General features: G+C 46.4%; 1 protein-coding gene across 6 annotated transcripts in view; it reads right to left on the bottom strand.

Annotated features, from left to right (window-relative positions):
- Nucleotides 1-1,255: 1,255 nt before the first annotated feature.
- LARGE2 (LARGE xylosyl- and glucuronyltransferase 2) overlaps nt 1,256-23,939 on the bottom strand; it is a 60,763-nt gene continuing 38,079 nt past the window's right edge. For 5 of the 6 annotated variants that reach the window (XM_077322299.1, XM_077322300.1, XM_077322297.1 and 2 more), the window contains exons 2-15: nt 17,930-18,087; nt 15,762-16,018; nt 15,088-15,170; nt 14,566-14,689; nt 13,828-13,999; nt 13,466-13,570; nt 12,567-12,679; nt 12,233-12,358; nt 11,877-12,032; nt 11,388-11,551; nt 8,516-8,794; nt 7,973-8,119; nt 6,421-6,616; nt 1,256-6,325 (exon numbers count right to left, since the gene is read on the bottom strand). In XM_077322299.1, coding sequence (XP_077178414.1) covers nt 6,128-6,325; nt 6,421-6,616; nt 7,973-8,119; nt 8,516-8,794; nt 11,388-11,551; nt 11,877-12,032; nt 12,233-12,358; nt 12,567-12,679; nt 13,466-13,570; nt 13,828-13,999; nt 14,566-14,689; nt 15,088-15,170; nt 15,762-16,018; nt 17,930-18,047 — 2,238 coding nt within the window. In that variant the 5' untranslated portion in view covers nt 18,048-18,087 and the 3' untranslated portion in view covers nt 1,256-6,127. Of the gene's footprint in view, nt 6,326-6,420; nt 6,617-7,972; nt 8,120-8,515; nt 8,795-11,387; nt 11,552-11,876; nt 12,033-12,232; nt 12,359-12,566; nt 12,680-13,465; nt 13,571-13,827; nt 14,000-14,565; nt 14,690-15,087; nt 15,171-15,761; nt 16,019-17,929; nt 18,088-20,465; nt 20,488-23,939 lie in introns of those variants that run through there. The other variant, XM_077322302.1, reaches the window with a different exon arrangement.

The following is a 23,939-nucleotide window of genomic DNA, read 5'->3' as shown; positions in this document are numbered from 1 at the left end:
GGCTTGTTCAGGGCTGGCCCCAGGGCTATCCCAACTTGTTCCCTCAGTTGGCTTGCATCAAGGGAACCTCAGAAATCCACGTTCCATTTTTTGATGTGGGATCCAATGGGGTGTGTGTCAGGGCTGGGCCATGCAGAAACAGGAAAAGTGATGCTTTCCCAGCCATTGCTCCCTCTTCTGAGCATCACTTCTGTCACCTACCCTTGCAGCCTTCCCCTGCCTTCCAATATAACAAAATAACTCACACAACCCACTGCCATTATCAGTCAGCACCTTTCCTTCTTTCTCATGTGCATAATTTACCAGCAATTGTTTTTCATGCTGGGTGTGTGGGTGAGTGTGTGTGATACAAAAAGGTGAACTGTTTTGTTATAGTTTTGCATTATGAGATTGTGGTAATTAAAAAATATTTTGGACTTGGAGGGGAGGCACTCAAATGAGGCAAAATGGCACTGGAATATGATTGGAAGTTTTTGCCACTTGACAATAAAAACCAGCAGGAAGTTTTGACTTCCTGTCCCTCAGTTATCATGCGCAGAAAGAAACCTAGGGTCAAATGTGGGGGGGGGGGGGGGGAGGAAGGGTGATAAAGGCTCCTCCATGCCGATGTGGGAAAAGGTCCGGGGAGCCATCCTAAAGCAATAAGCCAGTGGACACTGCTTTGGACATTGCAATATAACTGCTGGGGGAATCTTCAGTGAAGAAACAGTCAAGGTAAAGCTGCAGGCAAAAAGTTGTATATTTGTATTAGGAACCCAACTTCTGTCTGGTTCAGACTCCCTGCCAGCTGTTCTTTAGAGGAAAAAAACATGAATTTGTCTCCTGAAGTGTGGTCTTCAAGGCAAAGAAAAGCTCACAGCACCTTCAAAGAGAAGCAATTATTCAGACCCTTGAAATCAGTGCCAGCTGTATGTGACCCTTCCCCACTGAATCCTATCTGAGTAGGGTAATGCAACAGTAAAGCATGGCCTGGGTGACCTTGGGCTTGCCATGGCGCTGATAAAACTGTTCTGACAGAGCAGTGATATCAGGGCTCTCTCAGCCTCACCCACCTCACAGGGTGTCTGTTGTGGGGAGAGGAAAGGGAAGGCGACTGGAAGCCGCTTTGAGCCTCCTTCGGTTTCTCCTTCGGCTGGAGTAGATGGTTCTTCAGAAGAACATAGGAGGCGTGACCTTTGTCCATTCAGAAATGGCTGCCTCCAGCACAGAGATCCAGAGAGTGTCCATAAACCCAATAACTACACAACTCGGAGGCTTGAAAAAGAATTTTACATTTAATTAAAAAAAAGACACACAGTTGTTCCCACTCTGTACAATGCTCAACTTGAAGCAGTTGTTAGCCTCAGCCCCATCCTGTGTTCTGGCATGCTGGAGGCACTCGTGTGCCAAATACCACAAAACAGAAGGAGAAACAGAGTTTAGCCGCAGAAGGGGCCAGAATCGCTCTCCTCCAAAGGAGTTAAACTATTAGAAAATATTCAAGCAGACACCTGAATCATATACACCTTGTAAGAAATCACCTTATAAATTATATAAATAGCAAGCAAAGAAAAATGCTTGCAGGTTGTGCCCTTCTTGTACGCCAGTGTTTGATAACTGTGAACTGACATTAGGCTGAAGTTGCTTCCAGCACAGGGGCCCAGCCCCAGCATTCATTTGTACAGAAGCTTTCTGCATCCTTGTACAGCGGTTGTGCATCTGGATTCTGGCTTCCATCATCAGAATGAGCCCCTCAGAAGACCTGGTTCTCTGAGCAACAGCAAAACCAGCACCTTACACAAATAGACTCCCTCCAGTGATGCACAAACTCTTGACACTCTCAACAGTCTAAGGTGGGAAGAGAGACAGACGCAACTATGGATACCTGAGTAGAACACACAGGATGTTCCTGCTTGTACTAGCCAGAAGGGAATTTGAGATGATCTTGAAGACATCAAAGACTTCAAAGTCATATTCCATCAAATTACAAAGGAAGGGCAGAACACATTCTTTCATGGGAGGAAGATGTTGTGCCAGAGAGGTTAGTATTGGATAGATCGAGCAATGACCTAGTAGCCACAAAAGCTAAATAGAACCTCTCTGGCAAAGCATAGTATACCTGTATGTTCAAGGCTGCTTGGACAAGGGTAGCAGACAAGGTTGCTATCTCTACCATGCTATAAAGCACCTTGGTGTCCATTATGTAACAAATCAAAGTTTGAGGGATCTTAGGTTTTAATAGCTATTGGAGGGGGGGGGGGTTCAGAAAGTCTGAATAAGCAGCATGAACATGGCATGGCCAACAAACATTTTACAGCAACATATTTAGAAAAAATCATTGGAACATATCAAGCATGTAAAATAAGGTTTCCAGGTAGAGATCCATTTCAGTCTGTTCCTTTATCATAGAACTAGTAATCAAGCCCGCTCTAATAAAAATACAGCGGGCGCTAGGCAAGGGAGCCCCCGGCAGTCGCGCGCAGCGTGGCTGCCGGGGGCTCCCTTGCCGGCGGGGCGGGAATTGGCCGGGCCAATCGGCAGGCGCTTTGCCAATGGCCCGGCCAATCGGCACCTTTCTTCATCCCGGACAGAGCCCATCCTAACTCCTCCCACTAAACCCTTACGGCTTTATTTAGTCTGCGGCGCCCGCGGGCTGTGTTAAGATAATAGAACTGGAAGGGACCTCACAATGCAGGAACTCACTACTACCTGCCCACCCATAGTGACCCCAAATTCATGCCCCAGTGATCCCCCCACCAAAAATCTCCAAAATTTAGCCTGGCCTGGAGGAAATTCACCTACCACCCACAGTGGCAATCAGCAATTCCCTGGGTATGCAAGGAAGGAGACAAACACTGGCACACCGCTTCCTGCCCACCCATTCACAATCTGCTTCATTATCAGATATTGTCGACAACAGACTTATACTTCCAGACCAGTTTGGAAATTAAATTGTTTAGAAAATCTTAAGTCATTTTTTTCAACACATTATCCACATTTCCCAACAAAAGGAGATACCAAATCTGACATCAAGACTGATTGTGCGGGGCTCATTGCATGGGATACTCTATTAAGTGGTATCGCTACAATGACCAAAACTACGCTCAAGAGGTGGATCAAGGTATAAGGACCGCCGGACTCACAGTCTAGCTGTATATGAAGCCGTGAGCAGTCACTCGTGAAAGCTCATACACAAATGCTACTGGACCTTGCTCTTTTCTACTGCACTGAGGATAGCTCTCACTTATGCTACATTGATTTACAACAATAGAAACATTTTCAGAGTTTATTGAAATATTCATGACATTTTACTCCGCCTTTCTCCAAACAAGGAATCAGGGCAGGTTACAATGTCAATAAAAATACAGATCAAATTTGATCATCACTACAAAATCACTGTCAACAAAATCAACACAGCCAAAAAAAAGAAGAAAAATCAAATGCAAGCAGCCAGAGTATCACTACATCAAACACATAACCAAAGCTTTGCTTCTCACTGCCTCTGGCTGAGCCACCAGGTAGGGATCTTCCTCACATTGGTAGGATGGCTTTTCTTCTAAGAAAGGTCTGGACACAGCAAGCACTGTCTTCCCTAACTTAAAGGAAGGAAATCTTTGATGGGCCTTGGTCTTTGATGGGCCTGTATCACTGCAGCAGCACAGCATAACATGAGGATATGCACTTTCCTGACCATAAAGGCCTTTTTAGGTAATCACCATTAACTCATTGTGTAGGCAACCCCAGGAGCCTCTGCAGCTAGCTTCACAGGGGAAGGCAATGGATTCTGCACCAAACTGCTTTCAAGGCTGTTACAATTCTGCCTTCAGCTGAGACAAGGAAGGGGGGGGGGGCAGCTTCCTAGCCAAGCAAAGATCAAAGAAAGCAATCTTAGCAGCTAAGCTGACCTGCCAAGTGTAGTGGTTAAGAGCAGGAGCTTCTAATCTGGTGAGTCGTGTTTGATTCCCCGCTCCTCCACATGCAGCCAGCTGGGTCACAGTCCTGATAAAACTGTTCTCACAGGGCAGTTCTGTTAGGGTTCTCTCAGCCTCACCTATCTCAAAGGGTATCTGTTATGGGGTGAGGAAGAGAAGGAGATTGTAAGCCGCTCCAAGACTCCTTTGGGTAGTGAAAAGAGGGTATAAAAACCAACTCTTCTTCTAGCGTACTGCTGGATCTAGCACAGCTTCCAACCCCTCAATGAATCATACAGAGGAAATTGGACCCTGCTCAAAGCAGGGAGTCCAGCACCATCCAAGAGGACAAGTATAGCCCCACTGACCAGCATCACCTTCATTTGTCTGGATTCAACTTCAGTGTCCCATCTCAGCCATCTGACCAGAATGGTCACAGCTGCTCCAGATGGCTCTTTAGACAAAGAAACATAGGTGGGGTGTTCTGATGACATGATACTTCACCATTGAGTCCCTGCATAAAAACCATGAGTGCTTTTATAGGCACCTAACCGTATAGAAGCCTCATTTAGGAGTAAGTGAATCAAGATGGGAGTTTCTTCACCTGGTGGCAAAATGAAAAGGCAATCCTTTTGGAGAAGTGGCAGAACAGAGCTGGCATGAGGAATACCTCAGTAAGTTCTGGTGACCTGACCAGCTGAATAAATTCCGTGTCTCCCACAACATAATACGGTCCCTGCAGAGCCCATTTTGCCAAAGGAACCATCTTTCTAATACCCAATGGACTGCTGATCTCCCCCAAGCTCTTCACAAACAGCACCGGAAATAACCTAGAGCTGTGGAAAGCACCCTAAGGCAGACCCCAGACCAGTAATCCCCGATAGCTACATTTTGCATCAAAACATCCCTGCATTTTTAGAGCAGTTTGGAAGTAATTACAAGGTCCACAGGAGTTGACAAAGAAACAATTTAGGATGGGTCTTTGCCTGGAGACCTGCTGCGTACATAAACATTTGTGTGATGTTGAACTGAGTGTGAACCTCAAGCTAAGCTATGTATTTGCAGCAGTGCAGATATTTGCACCATACTTTATCTGTGACTCTTTGCGAGGTGCCTGTTGCATTGAAGCAGCCTAGGGTCGGTTTCTGGCTGAGGCACCGTCCTATCACAGTCGCTCTGAGGAGGGGCCACCTTGACACCACTGCTCCCCTCCCTCAGGAGGAACTGGAATGATTGGGAGGGGGCAGGGCAGGCCCAGGGTAAGCTGCTAGGCAGTGCTTGTAAGAAGCCCAATTAGCCATCCAAAGAATCAATAAGATCTGAACCATGACTGACAGCTAGCAAGTAATTCAATTTCTTAAAAAAAGAGAGACATACATATCGTCCTCCTTGAACATAACTACAAATAGCTAAATACAAGCTATCCAGGTAATGAAAATTCTTCCACTAAAAAGGCTGATATTTTGTAATGATATAATTACTTGCATAGTTTTAATTTGCCAAATTTTGAATTTGGTTTCAAGGTGTGGCAAAAACAAAAGCGGGAATGCATGAGTATGGAAATATATGCCGGAGCAGAGAAACAAGGAAGGACAGCAGCAGCAGCTCCGCTTTTGGACTGAACCGCAGGGCTGAATTCCATGCCTATGTCATTGCCCAGGATGGCCAAACCTTGGAAGATATTTGGATGGGGACCACCAAGGCAGTCCAGGGCTGCTGTACGGGGACAGGTAATGGCAAAGCGCCTCTGTCTCTTGCCTTTAAAGCTGCACAATTCATCATTCCAGCAAAGGATTAGGAGAAGTTTTTCTGAGGGCACGAGATTTAGTGGATGTCTAGGAGGGGATCAAGTCCCACACCAAAGCTACATGTGCTACTTTGTCACTCTCACATTCCTTGCTGCTTACAAATCCTCCCCCCCCCCAAACACACACACACACACCATTCTCTCCCTTCCAAAGAATGAACTCTGAATTCTAAGAAAACCTTAACTTGGAAGTGACAATATGCAGTGGAACAAAGGACTAGGAATGTATACTTTTCTCTAATTTACATAATTTTGCCTGGGGACAGAATTTAGACTGCCCCAGCTTCTGCATGGCCCTGAATGGCGGTGCTCGTCATATTCATAGCTGCTGCCCAGGCAGAGTGAACCCCCCAGCTATCCGCAAACGATGGACTTTGGCAGTCTGCAGGATCGAGCCTTCTCCCACTGGCAGGCCACTGAGGGTCATCATTCACAGGCTCCTCTCAGCAGTGAGGTATTTGAGTGCAGCAGCGCCGTACTTGCGTGAGAGGTCCTGGTGGAACTCTTCCCTCAGGGTTTCCAGACACTCCCGGTAACTGGGGCTCAGGCGGAACTTGGAGATGTCAAAACTAGGGGCATGAGGCATGTGGATGATGAAGGCATTGGGCAGCACCAGAAACTCGTGCTCCTGCAAAAATGCACGAGGGCATCGTTAGGGGCATTTTCCTTGGACTGTTTCGGAACAGAGAGAGGCAGACGTGGAGGAAGTGGCTGCACACTTACCTGGGCATCAAGTTCCATCACATGGGACACTTTGTTCCAGCCAAAGCCAACAAACCTCTGGTCATACAAGGGGCAGTCACGCCTTACTACAACGTAAGGCTCAAAGTGTGGCCGCCACTCTACACGATATGGCACTGTGGCTGTCCGCCACTTGGCATAGTCTGTTGGAGCATGGCCCTGGGGCCACACATGGTACCTGTGCATGAAGACATACAAGGTTAGGAAGATTCTTTATCTAGGGCACTTTTGTTCTGAGACAGTCTCCTGTGCTGAGAAGTGCATACATACACGAGCTCTTTGTGACACTGAACCATGTGATGCTCTCCTCATTATTCTATGAATTTGATGTCCACAAGAAGATGACTTTTGGGGTGAATATGCTTGCCGCATTTTGAATAAAGAGGAATAATTATTGCCATCTGGTTCTGCCCTTGCATCAGCAATGAGCTCAACAGAGCAACTCATACCAAAATGCCAACATGAAGAACAGAGTTGTAGGGAGCTGAGTGAGATGGGCCCAAGTATCTGCTTTGCCATGTGCTCACTGCATGGGCTTGTGAAAGCCCTCATCTCACTTAAAAATGTTTCCTTGTGGGTTTCCTTAAGGCCTTATAAGATCAGGAACATGCAGGTCTGAGGGAATGCCACTCTGAGCACTATGCTCAGTAAATTCCAGCTTGCTGGCAGTTCCTGGCCCCAAAGAACCTGGCAGCTGACTCCAGACTAGAGGAATGAACTGCCAGCAGAGACCCAGGCCTTCACGGAACTCTCAACGCTCCAAAGAGCAGACAAAACGGCACTCTTCCGCCAGACACCAGGTTGAGGCCAAGGGCAGCACTCTTACCAGCTGACACAGGCCCCTCTTCACCTAGCCCCCGCCCCCCAGGGCAGACTCCCCCCTCCACCTGAGCCTGGTTGAAAACCAGAGTTCTACCTTTCGTGATCCCAGCCTTGTTGGGGAGGATAAAATGACAGAGCAGGCATTTGGTTTATAATTTTAAATTAATTGATTTGTAGGATTGCCATGATATTTATAGTATGAGGATTTTATGTGCAAAAGCATTTTGGAAAGTGGCGGTCTAGAAGCCCAACAAACAAATAAATACCAAACAGGTCAGTCTGAGCACAAAGTTCCTCTCACACTACAGGTGTGAAATCTGCTCAGAAGTCGTTGTCAGAGTGTACCATCACTGATTAATACTGCTATGAAGAGTCACAACATTTTTCTTGCATGATATGGAAATGTCAGACTAGATCCATTACTGCAATTTATGGGCTTTTGACCTCATAGTTTAATTACAGTTTCCTATTTATGTTAATATACCTGCCAACTAAGAAGACACTTCATAGATTTGATGATGTGGGATGCAGTCCACAAGTGCTTGTCTCAAAAGGTATGTTTTATATACGTACAGAGCCAGGACCTGCATTTTACATGCCGTTACCAAACAGGCTGCCCATCCCTAGACAGTCTATTGCAAGGAGGCTGCTGGTGTGCTCTGGTCCAGAGATGGAGCCAGCAGTCACGGACTTGTTCCAATCCAGCACCCACCTGAAAGTATAGAGGGAGCCCATGTCCAGCATGGAGAGCAGTTCTGCTTTGGATTTGGGGAAGGTGAGGCGATAGTGTAGTGTTTCAAAAGCAGGCACAATTAGAGCAGCCTTCTTCTGGGGCTGCTCCAGTTGCAAGATGGAGGTCCTGAAGCAAGAGAAAAAAAAGTTGCCAACTTGCTGCCAAGTGGAGGGTTATGCATCCCTTTCTGTGAGTAGGGTTTGATAGTAGCATATTTCTTGGCTAGGGGGCAGTGCTGGAATTATACAAACACCCTCCCCTTCAGTCTAACAGTATGGTGGGGAAACTCAACCGCTTGACATGCGTTGTGAAAGGACAAGTCAGGGGCAAGGTGGAGGGAAAGAATGAGGTTTCATTACCCCCTGAATGAATACCCCCATCCAGAGGGAAAGGAATTTGGCTAATTTCCAAGTTTTCAAGGGTTGGGAATGACATTTCTCTTTACCAGCTCTGGAGAACAATTTTGAGGACTGCTTTTTCCTCAGTCAGGGAAAAAGCCCCTTGGAGTTCAATGAGACATACCTGAGGTAATCGTAGAGGCCGTACATCGGCAGGAAGTCAATGTCAGTCAGGAAGACATAAGGCGTCTGGGCGTTCTTCAAAGCTATGTTGCGCAAGAAGTTGACTGGGTAAAACTGCCCCTCCTTGTACACAATGTGATAAGCAACGTCCCTGCGGCCACTCAGCACCTCCGAGGCCTGGGCGTAGCGCAGGAACTGCTGGGCCTCCGCATCCGACATGTACAATGCCAGGCTGATGGGGCCAGTCCAGTGTTTGCAAATGGCCTCCAACATCTGTAACCTGCAGACCAAAGAAACAATCAAGAGCAGGATAATGCCCTGCGACAACAGACGGTCTCTCAGCAGAACAACCAACAGCAACAGAGTCAGGACAGCCCCGTGACGCTCCAAATATTTCTGAGTCCTGACAGAAATACTTTCCAGCTGATCTTCCATTCTGGGGGGGTGGGGGAATTTCCCCATCATTTTATGAAATTGAAACAGCGGCTGCATGATGAGCTGGGACTTTAGTGCAAAGGAAAGGGAGTTTAACCTTTCCCTTATCTGCAGTTCCAATTGTAAATCCCTCTCTCCCACTCTATTGGATCTTATTAGCCCTGGAAAATGAAAGAGGACATTCACCCAGTTTCTCTCTCTTCCAGGCAAAGCCACACAAAGAAGTGTTAAGGACAACTGGCAGAACTACCCAGCGGAGGGAGAAGCTATGCTTCCTCTGTCCTGGGTCACTGGTCCAGTATGAAAAAGGGTATAATGCACCTGCTATTTCCCTGTAGAAAGACTAGATAGATCTGTTCATAGATTTCTTAGCATCACGCCCAGTTTGGGACAAATTTTCACTGAGTGTGCACGTTGTTAATAGTGGAAACCAGATATCAATACAAAACTCACAAGATATCACCATCTTCTCCCAATCTTTGCCCAAACTCCATGTCTTGTAGAAAGAAGACCAATAGGTGAGGGGCAGTAGTAGAAGAAGACACATTTGCAAAACATCTGATGAAGGCAGAGCCTTTCAGGTCCAGATGTTGGCAAACCTGTGAACAGCCAGGGCCCTTCATATTTTAGAAAAGATCTCTTCTACCTGACAAAGTGCCAAGATTCTGTATTTCCAATGAGTAGTAACTAAAACTTGGTTTATAACTAGGGCAACATTCAGTCTAGTGCAAGCTTTTTTATCCGGGGTTTCATGAAACCCTGAGGTTTCTTGACGACCTTGGAAAGGTTTCCTAAATAGGTGGGAGATCATTAATTTCTACTATGTTTTTTAAATTTGTGAAACATTTATTGGCTGATATGATTATATATGGTCACGTTGAGCCACCCCACCCCTCCCAAAGTAGTCAATGATGGCCCTGGAGGGAGTGGGGAGGGGAGGGTGGGCATGCACACAGCTATGCTTCCCAACCATATTTTGCCCCATCATGCCACTTCTGGGGTTTTTTTGAAGCCTGAAGAATGTTCCAGGGAGTCCTCAATGGGGGAAAGGTGGAAGAAGCCTGGTCTAGCAAGTTTGAGCCAAGTACAGTTGCTTCCTGCTGTTATTATTTCCAGTTTTCACCCATCAGCAAATACTTCTGGAGAACTTTCTGTCTATATGTGTTTATATTGGCCTTGCTGTTACAACTAATAGGGACCCATGAAACTATTCCTGTAGATTTCAGTCTTCAGTGCACATAGATTTCTAAATATTTCTCAGCCCTTTGGAGTGCTAGGAAGCCAGTGTGGTATAGGGGTTGGCCTAGGATTTAAGAGAGCTGCATTCAAATCCCTGCTCAGCCAGGAAGCTCACTATATTACCTTTGGCCAGTCATTCTCATCCTAACCTACCACACAGAGTTGTTGTAATGATCCAGCAAGGGACCAATCCTTCCAAGGATTTGGATGGTAATTCCCCCCAATGAACACTAGGGGTTCACCATGACACAGAGGCAGGCAAGGGCAACCACCATTTCCAAACAACCCTACATAACTATAGATGGGATGGATGATAGATGGATGAGAGGAGATAGAAGATGATAGAACGATGCGGGGGGGGAGAGAGAGAGAGAGAACCGAACCATGTACAAAATCCTTGAAGGAAGGATGGACTAAATAGACCTATTCTTTTTAAAACACTAAAAATAAGTGCCAGCAACCAGGTTCTCAGCCATTATGTGGAAACATCCCACATAATGGCCAGAGCGACGGCTGGCAAGTCCGGGTGCCAGGCCCTGGATACCACGCTGCCGCTGCCACTTCCTCCTCCACCCGTCCGTGCTCTCCTGAGGGCAGGGCGGGCTCATAGGGCAGGCAGCAGAGGTGCGGCAAACAAGGCTTGGCTCTGAGCCTAGCCATCCCCCGGCACCACCACTGCTTGCTTCCAAGGCTGCCTGCACTCTCCTAAATGTGAGGGTGGCCTCAGAGGACGAGTGGCAGTGGTGGCTGGTGAGGCTCACAGCCGAGCCTTGTTCGCTGCTGCTGTTTGCTCTTCGAGGCTGCCCACGCTCTCCTGAGGGCACAGGACAGGTGGCAGCAGTACAGCCAATGGGGCTCGGTTCTGAGCCTCACCGTCTGCTGCTGCCGCTTGTTTTTAAGGCTGCCCACGCTCTCCATCTACTGGAGTGATCCCTGGGAGCAGGGCTATGGATGCCATGTCCGTAGACTTCCATTTGAGGGGCTGTGCCAATAGATGTTTCCACATCAATAAGACTACTTTACCCTGGAGTCACATTTGCTGGAATTATAGCCACAGCAGTTTGTAGTGTTGTTAGCCAGGTCTGATTTAAGAGACTTCCTGGTCCAATGAACCCATAGAAAGAGCCACAAGAGGGCAAAACAGTGGGATTGTGGCAAAAGATGCCACACCTTCCCCCACCTCCTTTCCTGTCTGGTACCTGTCCATAGACAGCTGAGCTACAAGGGTTACATCAGCTGCATCAGTCAAGGCTGGGGACTCATACTGCAGGAAGAAGAGGTGCACACGGTGCTGGATAAGGCTCTGCCTCCGAAAATCATAGCAAGGGTCATCTTCATCCAGCTCTTCCAGGGCCTGCTGGGACTGAAATTTACATGAGTGAGGAAGGGGAAAGGGATTTTTTCATCTTTGCAAAATCACTAGGGAAGGACAATGGAACACTAATAAGACGTTGTGACTATGCAAGGCCAAGAGGTGCAAGGGCAGAAAATCACCCCCCCCCCAAACTGAGCTGGAATGAAGCTGTCCCATTTTTTTAAAAGCTGAGCTTGCCAGGATACCCTGAAAGCCAGCAACATCCAATTGCTTGCTTAACTACAAAAGGTGGGTTGGGGCTACCTTTTCTGACCAGCTACAGGGATTTTACATTTTATACATGTGAACTATGTTGAATCACATGCTCTGTTACCTGGCCACTGGATAAACTAGGCAGGTTGGCACATCCAAAGAGTTCTCTTCGTAGCAAGGTGCCGTCATATTCCAAGAAAGTCAGGTAAAGGTTCCGGAAGAACTCCACATGTTTGTTTTTCACCCTCAGCTTCTTAGGAGAGTTCCAGTGAATCACCTGAGAACACACAACATGCTTCACAGTCCTGCTGCAGAAGCTAATTCTATTCCTCATCTGAAACAAACTACAAGCTCCCCCCCACCTCACCCCACAGCCATTTGTGGAGGCTGAAGATGCAAGCCGCCCTGCCCAGAGGCTCCACAAGAGCCAGTCCTCCTCAGAGATGCATTCAGGAAGGCTGCAGAAGAAACACCCACCTTGAGATCAGACACTTCTGTGTAGCACTGTTCTGAACGGGTATGATCAGAGAGCTGCACATTCCAGAAGCAAGGGAGCCGATACACCAGCGATGGGGTCCGCTTTATCACTGCATTAAAGATGTCCTAGAAGAGAGATCATAGTTTGTACAATGGATTGGTGGGCATTCTGGAAAGAGCCAGAAGCCCCAAGCAGAAGCAAACTGAAATCAGCTGAGGACAATAATACAAATCTTTATTATATCACGGATGCTCAGGCACAACAAAAAAGGAAACAATGGGGGTAGGGGGCAAGCTGGAAGGGCAGCAAAGCTCAGGAGGTCAGAACACCTGCCTGATCGGCCAGAGATGTGGACAGCATGCTCATGAGCTCCCGTTCTGCTGTCAAGCGCCAAATCTGTTCCCAGCCAATTTTGCGTAGGCGGTCCAGCAGGAGCAGGATCACTCCTAGGGAGCAGACACAAGAGAAGGATGAGCACACACCCCCAGGGGGGCGGGGGAAGCGATCTAAAGCACACTACATCCCTAAACAGCACTAGAAAATACATACTACAGTTTGTGTCTGTTGAAGGAAAAGCACTTGGGTTTCCTAGATTTCTAATCCTACTGCCGTCTCTCTTCTAAACTTCAATGCCTTTTGACTGTGGATTCCCATGAGTGGATATATGAAGTATTCAGTGACCAGCCAAGTCTGGGAAAGCCCTCCTTATACACAGAGAAAGTGATGACTGTTCCAAGGGAAGGGACAGAATCTGCTCTTTCAGGAGCTCTATTACTAGACTGTAAAAAATGGGAATGGCTCTCCTCTAGTTCTGTGCGGTTGCCCACATGCTACTCTACTCCTCTCCTCCCAGTTCCATAGTGAGTTCCTTTCAGACAATCATGGTTAAAAACGTACAGCCTCCCCACCCTCTTTCAGATTCTTACTAACAGATACCTCCAAAGGAAACTTGACAGTTCTCCCCAAAATACAATCCCCATGATTCTCTGCCCAAAACCATGATAGTTAAAATGGCATGAATTAAACATGCAAAGTGTGGGTAGCCAAAGTAGCTTGCCCAAGACTACCCAGGGAGGTTCACAGATGACAGAGAAGCAGCTTCCCCACAAATAAATCCAAACACTCAAGCCACTGCAAGAAACTGTGCAGGATTGAGGGAAGGATCTTTAATCCAAGCTACATATACCCCCTCCAAACTGACCCTACATACATACCATCCTCTTAGAGCTCACCTGTGTTAAAGCCACGTCCCAATGCTGGCCATGGCTTATGGTTCTTCCAGAGATTCCCAAGGTACCAATCACTTTGGTTTTCCACCAGCCCAATCACCTGTTTGTCTGGATTGTGAGACAAAGCCATTGAGACCCAAAGAAAACAGAAGAATGCTTGACATGACCTTAACTCTCTGGAATCCAGTATGGACAATGTGAGCCCATTGAGTAAAGTGACTAGAAAGACTATTTAGAAAGAATTCCATGCAGTATGAGGCCAAAAGGCTACTCATAACCTGATGATGAGATTTGAACACCTCTTCAAGAGGCAAAAGCCCAACAGATAATCCAAAGAACTCCTTTCCATCCCATTTAGCGCTTACCTGAGAACTTCCCCAAGACAGCCCACAATTCGGCAATGTCGGTGGCAAAGGTGATGTCTGTGTCCAGGACAATGACCTTGGAGAGGTCAGAGGGCAGTGCCTTGGTGAGAGTCAGCTTCATCAGCCCATAGATTCCCGAGTAGTGCTTGTTAGGGATCCAGGACACTTCTGCCTGCAACAGAGACAGGTGCTTAGTAACATGAGAAAAGGTAAGCCAATGTCCCAACCACATGCTCATCTATGGGTAAGACCAAGCCCTAAACTGCACTTCCTCAAGCCATGGGGACCATGGGACGATACCCAAATAGGAACACAGCAGTCTTGTTTGTGATTCACAAATTCAGAACTCACCCTCTTGGGCCTGCAATGTTTTCCCAATGAAGGCTCTTCTGACCCTGCTAAAGTATCTCTGCTCTACAGCAAGCAAACTCACACCTGCCCATTCACAGAAGGCCTGCTGATTCCTCCCAGGAGGGTCTTAATACCTACATAAAGGATTTAGGCCATATTAAAAGGTGCTCCCCCAGAATAACTAATCCCCCAGAATAACTAATGAGAATAATTAATGAGAGAACAGAAGAAGAATAAAATAGCTCCCATCTCTAAGGTCCTCTGCCTTCTTGGCAATTCCCATCCAGGTTTTTCTTAGGGAGGTGAACACAGACACCCACAGCCTAGAAAGGGAAGAAACAAGGGAAGGGCTGATTGAGAATATAAGCTGTGGTCTGCATTTCCTACCTTCAAATCATCAGCATTGTAGAAGCTGACGTGAACAGAGGGCACCATCCAGGACTGGAACAGGGTCTGAAGGATCTTCTGTGCCACATTGTCAGTAATGAGATGGAAGTGGAGAGGGTTCTTCCTGTCAGATGAGAATTTGATCAATGTTCACAGGCAAGGTATTTTAGTTTCTAAGATTTGCCCCATCTCCTGATATCCTCTTACTCTTCTATTGCAGCCATGGTAGCTCCCATCCCTTCCTTCCCTATATGGCACAGCCATGTTGTCTCAGGATTCCTCTCCTTATTGAAACAAGGAATCCTGGCAGCTGAAACAAAGGCAAAGAGAATAGGGGAGAGGGGACCCAGCCTTATTGGCCCCCTCCATGATCTGAGTCTCTTATATTGCTCCTCTTCCTTATCCAGAACCGGAGTTTGGAAGCCAAGGTTCAAAAGAAACTCATACTCCTATGCCCCAGAAGAGCCAAGGGCCTCACCATCTGTTCAAATTGAAAACAGCCCAGTTTCTGCCTCAGGTTACCTGTGGAAGAGGATGGATTTCACCAGGGTAACTACATCTCTACTTGCATTGTAGCCAGCACACACAATTGCAACATGGATAAGCTGTGCAAAAACACAAGATATCATCAGGACTGACTCACACACACACACACACACACACACACACACACCACAATTCAATACAACAAGCCCTCTCCTCTTTCCTTTCCTCCCCCATAGAGCTGGGAATGCAAGAATTGCATACATCACCATTCTAAATGCCGAGTCACCCAGCCTACTCTGGTCTTCACACCTTGGTCTTGGTCTGCCGACTTTGCAATAGACTCAGATGACAAGTTACAGGCTTCATCTTGAAAGCATAACAGACCAAAAAGCCAACTGTGGTAGAGCTAGGAGAGGCAACCAGCACAAACCATTTGTGCCTCCTTAAGAGCCTTGACACTCCGGATTCCAGCTGCTTAGGTGGCAGATGGGGACACTGCTGCTTCTTTTCATTACAGCTTCTATTGCAAAATGAGTCTCACAGTATCCAGGGTAGGCCACAGCAAGAAGGGAATATGCCTGCATCCAATATTTTGGGAACTGTAATCTGTCACGGGACCTTGGGCTGTTACAACCTCCAAATCCCTCCCACTGTGGAAAGTGGAGCATTGCCTACTAGTGCCTCAGCTATGAGCAGAGCTTCATTTTTACCTCACACTTCTGCACCGTCCTCTGCTTAAAACAGCCAGTGTCATTACTCCTGTCACCAAGCACATCATGGTCTTCCACAAAAGATGACCCCTGACGGTTGCTATCGCTCCCTTCTTGAGCCTGAGACTGGATTAGCTGCAGCCGCAAGAGATGGTTTTCCTCTTCCACCTTCCGCACCTGGGACGCCAAGGCCTCATGGTCAAGGTACCACTTTGGCTGTTCTCCAAAGCAAGGGGAGGGCAGGAGGGAAGGCCCATCTGCAGAGGAAAAACCCACCCCAATATAGGGAGTTAGAATAGAGCAGTACAAGAGAAAAGGGCAAGACAAGTTAAATTTGGTGAACTTCAACAAAGGAAGAGGGGAAAACACTCCCCCCCCCCCTCCCATTTAACTCTCCAAGTGGTGGCAGGCAGGTTTCCTTTTTCAATCTCCTTAAGGAGTTGCCATTTTCTGCCATATATTTATTGTCAAGCTCTATCTTGTCTATATTTTATGACTTAAAACATCGACTGGGTAGATCTATACACCGCTTGGTCTTGAAGGCTGCACAGTATTAGTAATCAGTCACAACCACCATGTGGTATGGTGGACGTGAAGCAAACAGACCAGAATTCAAGTTACCACTCAGTCATGAAGACCAGTGGGATCACCAACTCTCAGTCAATTAAACTTACTTTGCCATTGTTTTGTGAAAATGAAATTGGGTGACCCCCAAAACATATTTCTCACCTTATCTGTCTGTACAGTAGGGTTACCAGCTCTGAGGTGGGAAATACCTGGCGACTTGGGGGGCAGAGTTTGGGGGGAGCAATTTTTAGCGAAGGGAGGGGAAAGGTGGCATCAGTGTATAATGCCACAGAGTCCACCCTCCAAAGCAGCCGTCTTCTCCAGAAGAAGTTTTTTCTCTAGTCTGGTGAACACTTGTAATTGTGGAAGATCTCCAGATGCCACCTGAAGGTTGACAACCCTACTCCATAGTTAAAAGTTGACCTCTAGAGGTAGAATAGTTCCTCTAAAGTCTGAAGGAAAAAGAAACCACACAATGTTCCACAAGGGGTGAATCTAAATTATTGAATCTTCAAGACCTGTGACGTGCATGATTCAAAGGCATATGGAGAATATCCTACAGGGGGCATCGGAGGAGACATGTATTTAGCACAGTTAGAATAGGAACTTCCTGATGTTCTTAAAGTAATCTCATCCAGTGCCCAGAATGGCTCAGTTGGAGACTCCCTGCTCCTTTGAGCACTCTTCCTCCCTACTTGCCTGCAGAACACACAAAATGAAGACAACAGAAAGGTCACACAGCTAAAACTCTCTTTCCTCTTTCTATACAGTTTGTTTCCCATAATAAAATTATTTTATTCTTTTAAGCAGCTTGGTGCTGTATTCTTCTTTCCATATTTAAACTCTGCCAACAAATCTGAACACTCATGGGAAGAAATGCTCAAATTTGCTTCAGATTTGCAAGACAGACCTGGGTAGTTGCAAGCTTGCAAGGCTTGGTTTTAAGCTAGAAGCTTAATGTAGAAGGCAGGGTCTGGATACCACAGAACACTTAACCAGACAATCTGTTGCTGCCTTGAACCCTTTTAGCCATCCCAGGTAGGTTGCCAAGAATTATTCTGTGGCTGCAATCCAGGGGTTTTCTCATACACCCCATTCATCATGTTGTACTCAGTTATACCACTGGCTTTCCCATTCATTGCTTGTCTATCACAGACAGAATTAGGGGATTTAAGGAAATCTTTCACTGGAGACCCAGCATTTTATGTACAGCCTGCATATTATAGAACACAAGCTGGGCTGTACAAATCAGTAGCTTTTAACAAATATCTACAAAAGGGAATGAGGTCAAGCTACTGTTTCTGCATGGTATTTGAGAGGGAAACAAACAGTCTTCGTGTACTGAGCTATGGGACTCAAAGGAGCTGACAACAGATGTTGGTGGCCAACTCCCTCTCCTTATGGCATTCTCAACGCAGTAGATTCACCCTTCCATCATATACACGGGGCAAACCAGGCTTGGTTCCCCAACCACACAGCAGCACTGCCACCAATACGTTCTAGCACCCTGCCCCAAACCATGCACACACCAAACCAATCTGTGTTGCAGACCCCCCTCCCTCCCTCCCACCAGCTACCCACCCACCCCTGCTCCCACTCACATTCCAGATTGACCAAAAGGAAGTAGAGCCATGAGATGAGTAACACCAGCATCAGTGTGGCAAGCAACACCTTCAGCCTCCCCCTCCAGGGCCACAGCATGATGGTGGCAAAGTTCATGGGGGCAGGCCTAGTCTCACTGGAACCAGCATTCTACACCCTGCAAGAAACATAAACAACGTTCAGACAGAGTTACCAGCAGTCCCAACCCCTGAGCAGAGGATCACCAGAGGTGGGGGTGGCAGGAAGGCCATTAGCTACCCTCCCATTTATGGCCCACCTGAAGTTTACACTTCTGTTGCTACCTCCAAACACATGTAGAGTGATAGAACTGACAGAAAACAATGTGCATCACACAACTTTGTGTCCTACAGGCCACACCGTCTGTAGTGTACACTATTTAATTAATACCCTCTTCTGCTGGCAGCAGCAGCAAGGCTGGGAGCTGCGCTGGGTCCAGCATACTCCCCCACCCCCAACACCATTGCTACCAGTGCCAGCCCTCAGACAAGGGAGGTGGCCCATGGCTCTTCTGCCCCCCCCCCCTCCAAGAGCTCTCGCCTCAATCCCAAATGGACACGAGGGACTTTACTAGCCATGGCTTTCTAAAACTGGAAAATGTCCAAGAAGCAATACTTAATTTTCTTAGTATTCTGCTAAAAATAATATTACACTCTTTCCCACTCCACATAAGACAGAAAGCTTCCAGGGCTACCCACTTGCCAACTTTCTGCGGCTACCTTCATCTTCAAAGAAAGTACTTAACTTTCTCAAGATATGAGGACAAGAAGATCCTCTACTCCTGCAGGCATTGTAGCTGAAGACAACACTCCTTCATTCAGGAGATGCAGTTGGAAAGTGGGGCTTCCCCTTGAACATATTAATAACAGCAGGTATGGGTTAGTGCCTGGAGTTTAGGGGCTTGGGAATGCAAAATAGTCTATACAATTCCCTGGACAAAATATTATCTCATACTTACTTCACAGCATTTTTGTGAGGACAAAATTAAGGGCTTTATAGGATACAAACTATAAGAAACCAGGAGTCAAACCAAACCTGATCACCATTCCCAAACCCAGTTCAGATAGCCCCCACCCTGTGTAAATCGGAACTGAAACCAAACTCTTTCAGACAATCTTACACTGAATCACACCATTTGTTTTCTGTGTAGGAGGTCCACACCAGTTCTCCTTTTAAGGCAAACAAGAGATTTGAGGTTTGGGTTCAGTTCCACCTCCTAGGACCTAGGGGACAAACTCTCAGAACAAATTTTGGGCTAGGGTTCGGGTTCAGTCATGACTCCCTGTACAGAAGTGTTAGAAGCTAAAATTTAAAATGGCTTCAGACATGTGCAAAGTGACTTCCCCCATATCACTATCATAATAGTAACCAGGTAGGAAGATATAAATTAATATATGATGAAATGGCAGGATTTTATTTAAATGACTTATCCTGTCATAGGACACAACTCATGGCCTTAGAGCTGAGGCATATCTTGATGATTAGTTTTTGAGGTCAGAAGGGCTGATTCAGCTGCCCTCCATATAGATAGGCATGGTAGGATTTTTAGCTTGTCATATGCTTGTCTGAATGGCTGACTAGGCAAGCACAAAACTATGTCGCTCACATGGTTAATTTTGCATGCTTGAAAGTCCCCGAGGAAAGATAGACTTTGCTTTCTGCAAAACAATTCTTGTGATCCTGGGGCTTGGGGCTTCTCAATTTGATGCTGTAGCATAGAAAACTGCCACCTGGACAGGCTGGTCAATGGAACAGGAGCCCCAGAATGGAAATGCTGACAAATGGAAGAAATCTCAGAACCAAAAAAGAATAAATAAAACTGTTTTCTCCCAAATTCCATCCACTTCAGATGCCAGGGATCAGCAGCCCATACATGTTTCTACTTCGCAGCTTGACTCAACACTGCAAGGATGGGTGTTGTATCTGTTCCACTCATCTTCAGCTGTACACCAACGTACAACGGAGCCAAGCAGTCTCCACCATGCCAGACACTGGTTGTACTTCACACACTTGCCTATACATAACTGAGCTGTGACATTAGCCCAATTTCTGATGTGTTCAATTTGTTGGCCTCTGCTGGTGTTAGGAGTGGTGTCAGGAGTGGCTCAAGCCATGCTCTGCAGCTCAGTCGCAGAGAAGTCCTGCTATTTCTCCTGCTGCTTCCTGCCACACTGGAACTGCTACGACAGAAACTATAAACAGCCTTTGGGGTGAACAATTTAACTGCAAGGGTTCCAGATACAGCAGCTTCATTCAGTTGACATGATGCAGCTTAGCCATATGCTACTGCACTTATATTATGCCAGGCAGTCTGCAGCATCAGCAGTACAGGAATACACTGCAGCTTATTTAAATTTGCAGTCCTATTTAAGTGTTCTAATGACAAACGTAGCATATATTGAAAGTTCAACAAGTGAAGGGAATGTAACACAATTTAGAGGACGTAAAAGGGGGAAAGAGGGGAAAGGGAAGAATGGCCACCAGGGCATTTTTATGGAACGCACTGGATATTCTCACCTGCTTAGTAAGAATCCAAATGGCATATGACCCAAACTTCCCAGGGAACCCTGTCTCATACCAACAGCGTGTATTCTAACCAAACAGAAGAAAAAAAAATCCTTAGGCAACCATCTCTAAGAAAGTGTTATCAGGAGCCTAACATGAGGTTAAATTAAGCACCTTTCCCCCAAGATGATATTCTGTACCGCCCCATGCGAGGTAGGGTAGAGGAGAGTCTTTCAGCAGTGGATTTTGAGTGCCATTAAGGAGCGACATTCATGATCAGGAGTACAAAAGGGAAATCATAGAATCATAGAATCATAGAGTTGGAAGGGGCCATACAGGCCATCTAGTCCAACCCCCTGCTCAACGCAGGATTAGCCCTAAGCATCCTAAAGCATCCAAGAAAAGTGTGTATCCAACCTTTGCTTGAAGACTTCCAGTGAGGGGGAGCTCACCACCTCCTTAGGCAGCCTATTCCACTGCTGAACTACTCTGACTGTGAAAAACTTTTTCCTGATATCTAGCCTATATCGTTGTACTTGAAGTTTAAACCCATTACTGCGTGTCCTCTCCTCTGCAGCCAGCAGAAACAGCATCCTGCCCTCCTCCAAGTGACAACCTTTCAAATACTTAAAGAGGGCTATCATGTCCCCTCTCAACCTCCTTTTCTCCAGGCTGAACATTCCCAAGTCCCTCAACCTATCTTCATAGGGCTTGGTCCCTTGGCCCCAGATCATCTTCGTCACTCTCCTCTGTACCCTTTCAATTTTATCAACGTCCTTCTTGAGGCCTCCAGAACTGCACACAGTAGCACACAGTAGTAGAAATCTTGCACAACTTCCATGGAAATGAACAGAAATTCTTGCCCTGCTCCCATCTACTTCCGTGAGACTGGTGCAGAAGCACATGATCCTGGGAAGCTGCCCCCCCACACCCATTCATTCAATGAGGGCTCCATAAGGCCCTTCTGCTTTAGGCACCACAATGCCTTAGGACAGCGATTACCATATCTAGCTTCTGGAAAAATAGAGGAGGTCTTCCTTCCAATGCCCATGATCCTTCTACAACTTTTCACAAGCACTCTTTTCACCATCCTAATTAATTTGGTGTCATTCGCAAACTTTGCCCCTTCACTATGCACCCCCAATTCCTGATCATTTATGAACAAATGAAATAGCAGCTATAGTACCACAAATTTCCCTAAACACTCTACAGAAAACTTTCCTCCACAGGCCTCTCAATGTATTCCTACCTTCTGCTTCTTTTTGCTGATACCTGAGGAGATACATCTACCAAGACCTCCTCATGATTAAAGCCCTTCACTTCACTTCACTTCACTTCACTTCACTTCACTTCACTTCACTAAAAATCTCTCCTCCAGATCCCTGGGGCTGAACATACATTTCCTTACATTCATGAGATCCCCAAACAGGTTATATAATACACTAGAGCCAGGGTGAAAATGCACACATACACAAGTGCAATTACAAAGTTTATCTGGCCAAAGTGACTGGTTTTTCTATCAGCAATTTCAGTTCTTCCATGAACAAAGTAAATGAGAGTTGAGTCTTGATGAAGTACCAATTTAATTTTTTAAGATCTTTGAAACGTACAGAGTTGTAAATAGCAAATAGTTCTCATAATGGTTTTTTAAAGGAATATTACCAAATCCCTGCCTACCTGTATGATAGCTAAAGTCCCCACTGGACATTCTTCATAACCAAGATATCTTCTAGACCCTCTCCCACCAAAACTCAGCAGCTTTGCTCCCTGCATGCCCAATCCACTGTAAATCAGATGTTAAACTATTCCTGTTTCTCCTAGTCTTAACACTCCAGGCCGTACCTCATCCCCTTTCATGGCCATAGCCAAGAAAGTAAAATTCTCCCATGTCCAACACACTGTCATATTATACTAAAACTATTAAGTTTCATCAGGTGACTTCAGCAAGGACATCGTGAGTCTTCCTGAGTTGGGCCTGTTCCTCTGTTTGCTTAATATTTCTATACTAGGGGGCAAGCCCATTGCATTCTGGAATACAACATGCGTTAGACTGGGGTAGGGGGTAGAGTGGGGTGGGATGGAGTGGAAGAACTCTACGGATAGCCTCCCCCTCTCCCCAGGACCTGGAAAGGCTGAAGGCAGCTGTTAGGGAACTCACTGGCAGGGGCAGCTCTCAAGCAGCAGGGATTTGCAGCCTCTGAGCCTCAGAGGGAAGTGGAAGGAGGAGGGGTGGTCAGGGGGGGGGGACGGAAGGCCAGACAGGCAAGCTGGTTGGAGGAGGAGGCACTCAGGGGCAGGACAGCCGCCCTGAGTGGGTGTTAAGTGCTGAGTGGCACTTAAGCCATGAGACACGCTCTTCCTCCAAGGCCTTACCAGAACAGATTTAACAATTGTTTTCAACCATTTACCCAGAAAAGTCTCAAGACTAACTAGCCTGAAATTTCTGGGATTCCCCCCTCTCTCTTTTTACTTACAAAGTTTTAATCCTTGAGGGAGGATGCACATTTTTGTGACAAGCTGCATATTATTAAGAGGTCAACCATGTAATATCTGACTTCTATAAGAACCCTGGGTGCACTCCTTGTGATTTGTTAGCTTATATGAATTGGCAAACTTAAATGGACTGCAAACTTAAATGGACTCCGGGGAATGGTAGAGGACAGGAAGGCCTGGAGGATCATTGTCCATGGGGTCGCGATGGGTCGGACACGACTTCGCACATAACAACAACAACATGAATTGGCACCACAACTTCACCACTTGTAACCTCACTTTCAATCTGTTCTTTAGATATCCTTTCCCAAAGAACACTGTGCCAGCATGGGCAACTTCTCCAAGTCTTCTGAGGCAAAGACCAACACAAAGAGTTCATTCAGTTTTCTGTCTTGTCTCCTCTGTCATCTAAGGGCCGAATCACCTGCCCAGCAGGTTTCCTGACGTATTCAAATACATCATTATTGTATGACTTTGCAGTGTTGGGCAATGTGTCCCCCATATACGCATTCAGCTTGCCTTATTGTCCCCTTACTTTTATTCTGGCAGCACACCAGCTCCTTCTTGTTCTCCTCGTTTGGACAAGGAAGCCAATGTTCAAGGGGAGCTTTCTTGACTTTGTGGTTTTTTTGTTTTTGCTCACTAAACACACTGGCATTTTTTTAGTTTTGAGAGTACCTTTCCTAATCTGTGGTGCATCCTAACGATCTGGGATTTTAACTTCCAAATATTCTATGTTCTTTGTGAATACAGAAAGATCACTGAAAACTGAGATACTCCCATCCCCAAAGACATGGCTGACACAGACTAAAATCAGCAATAAGATCTGCACAAATCCTGCAATAACAAGATTTTGCCTTAGGGAATGAATTGTTGCAAACATGAATACAATCAGTTCCACCCAATATCCAAAACCTGATAAACTTCAACGAGAGGCCTGCAGGATTTGACTTGCCACATAAAGTATAGAAGACAGCCAATAGAATACGAACA

The sequence above is a fragment of the Paroedura picta genome, chromosome 2 (genome assembly GCF_049243985.1).
Source record: "Paroedura picta isolate Pp20150507F chromosome 2, Ppicta_v3.0, whole genome shotgun sequence".
NCBI classification, from domain to species: domain Eukaryota; kingdom Metazoa; phylum Chordata; class Lepidosauria; order Squamata; family Gekkonidae; genus Paroedura; species Paroedura picta.
The sequence above is the reverse complement of the archived record's forward strand: the minus strand, read 5'-3'. Positions and strand labels throughout refer to the sequence as shown.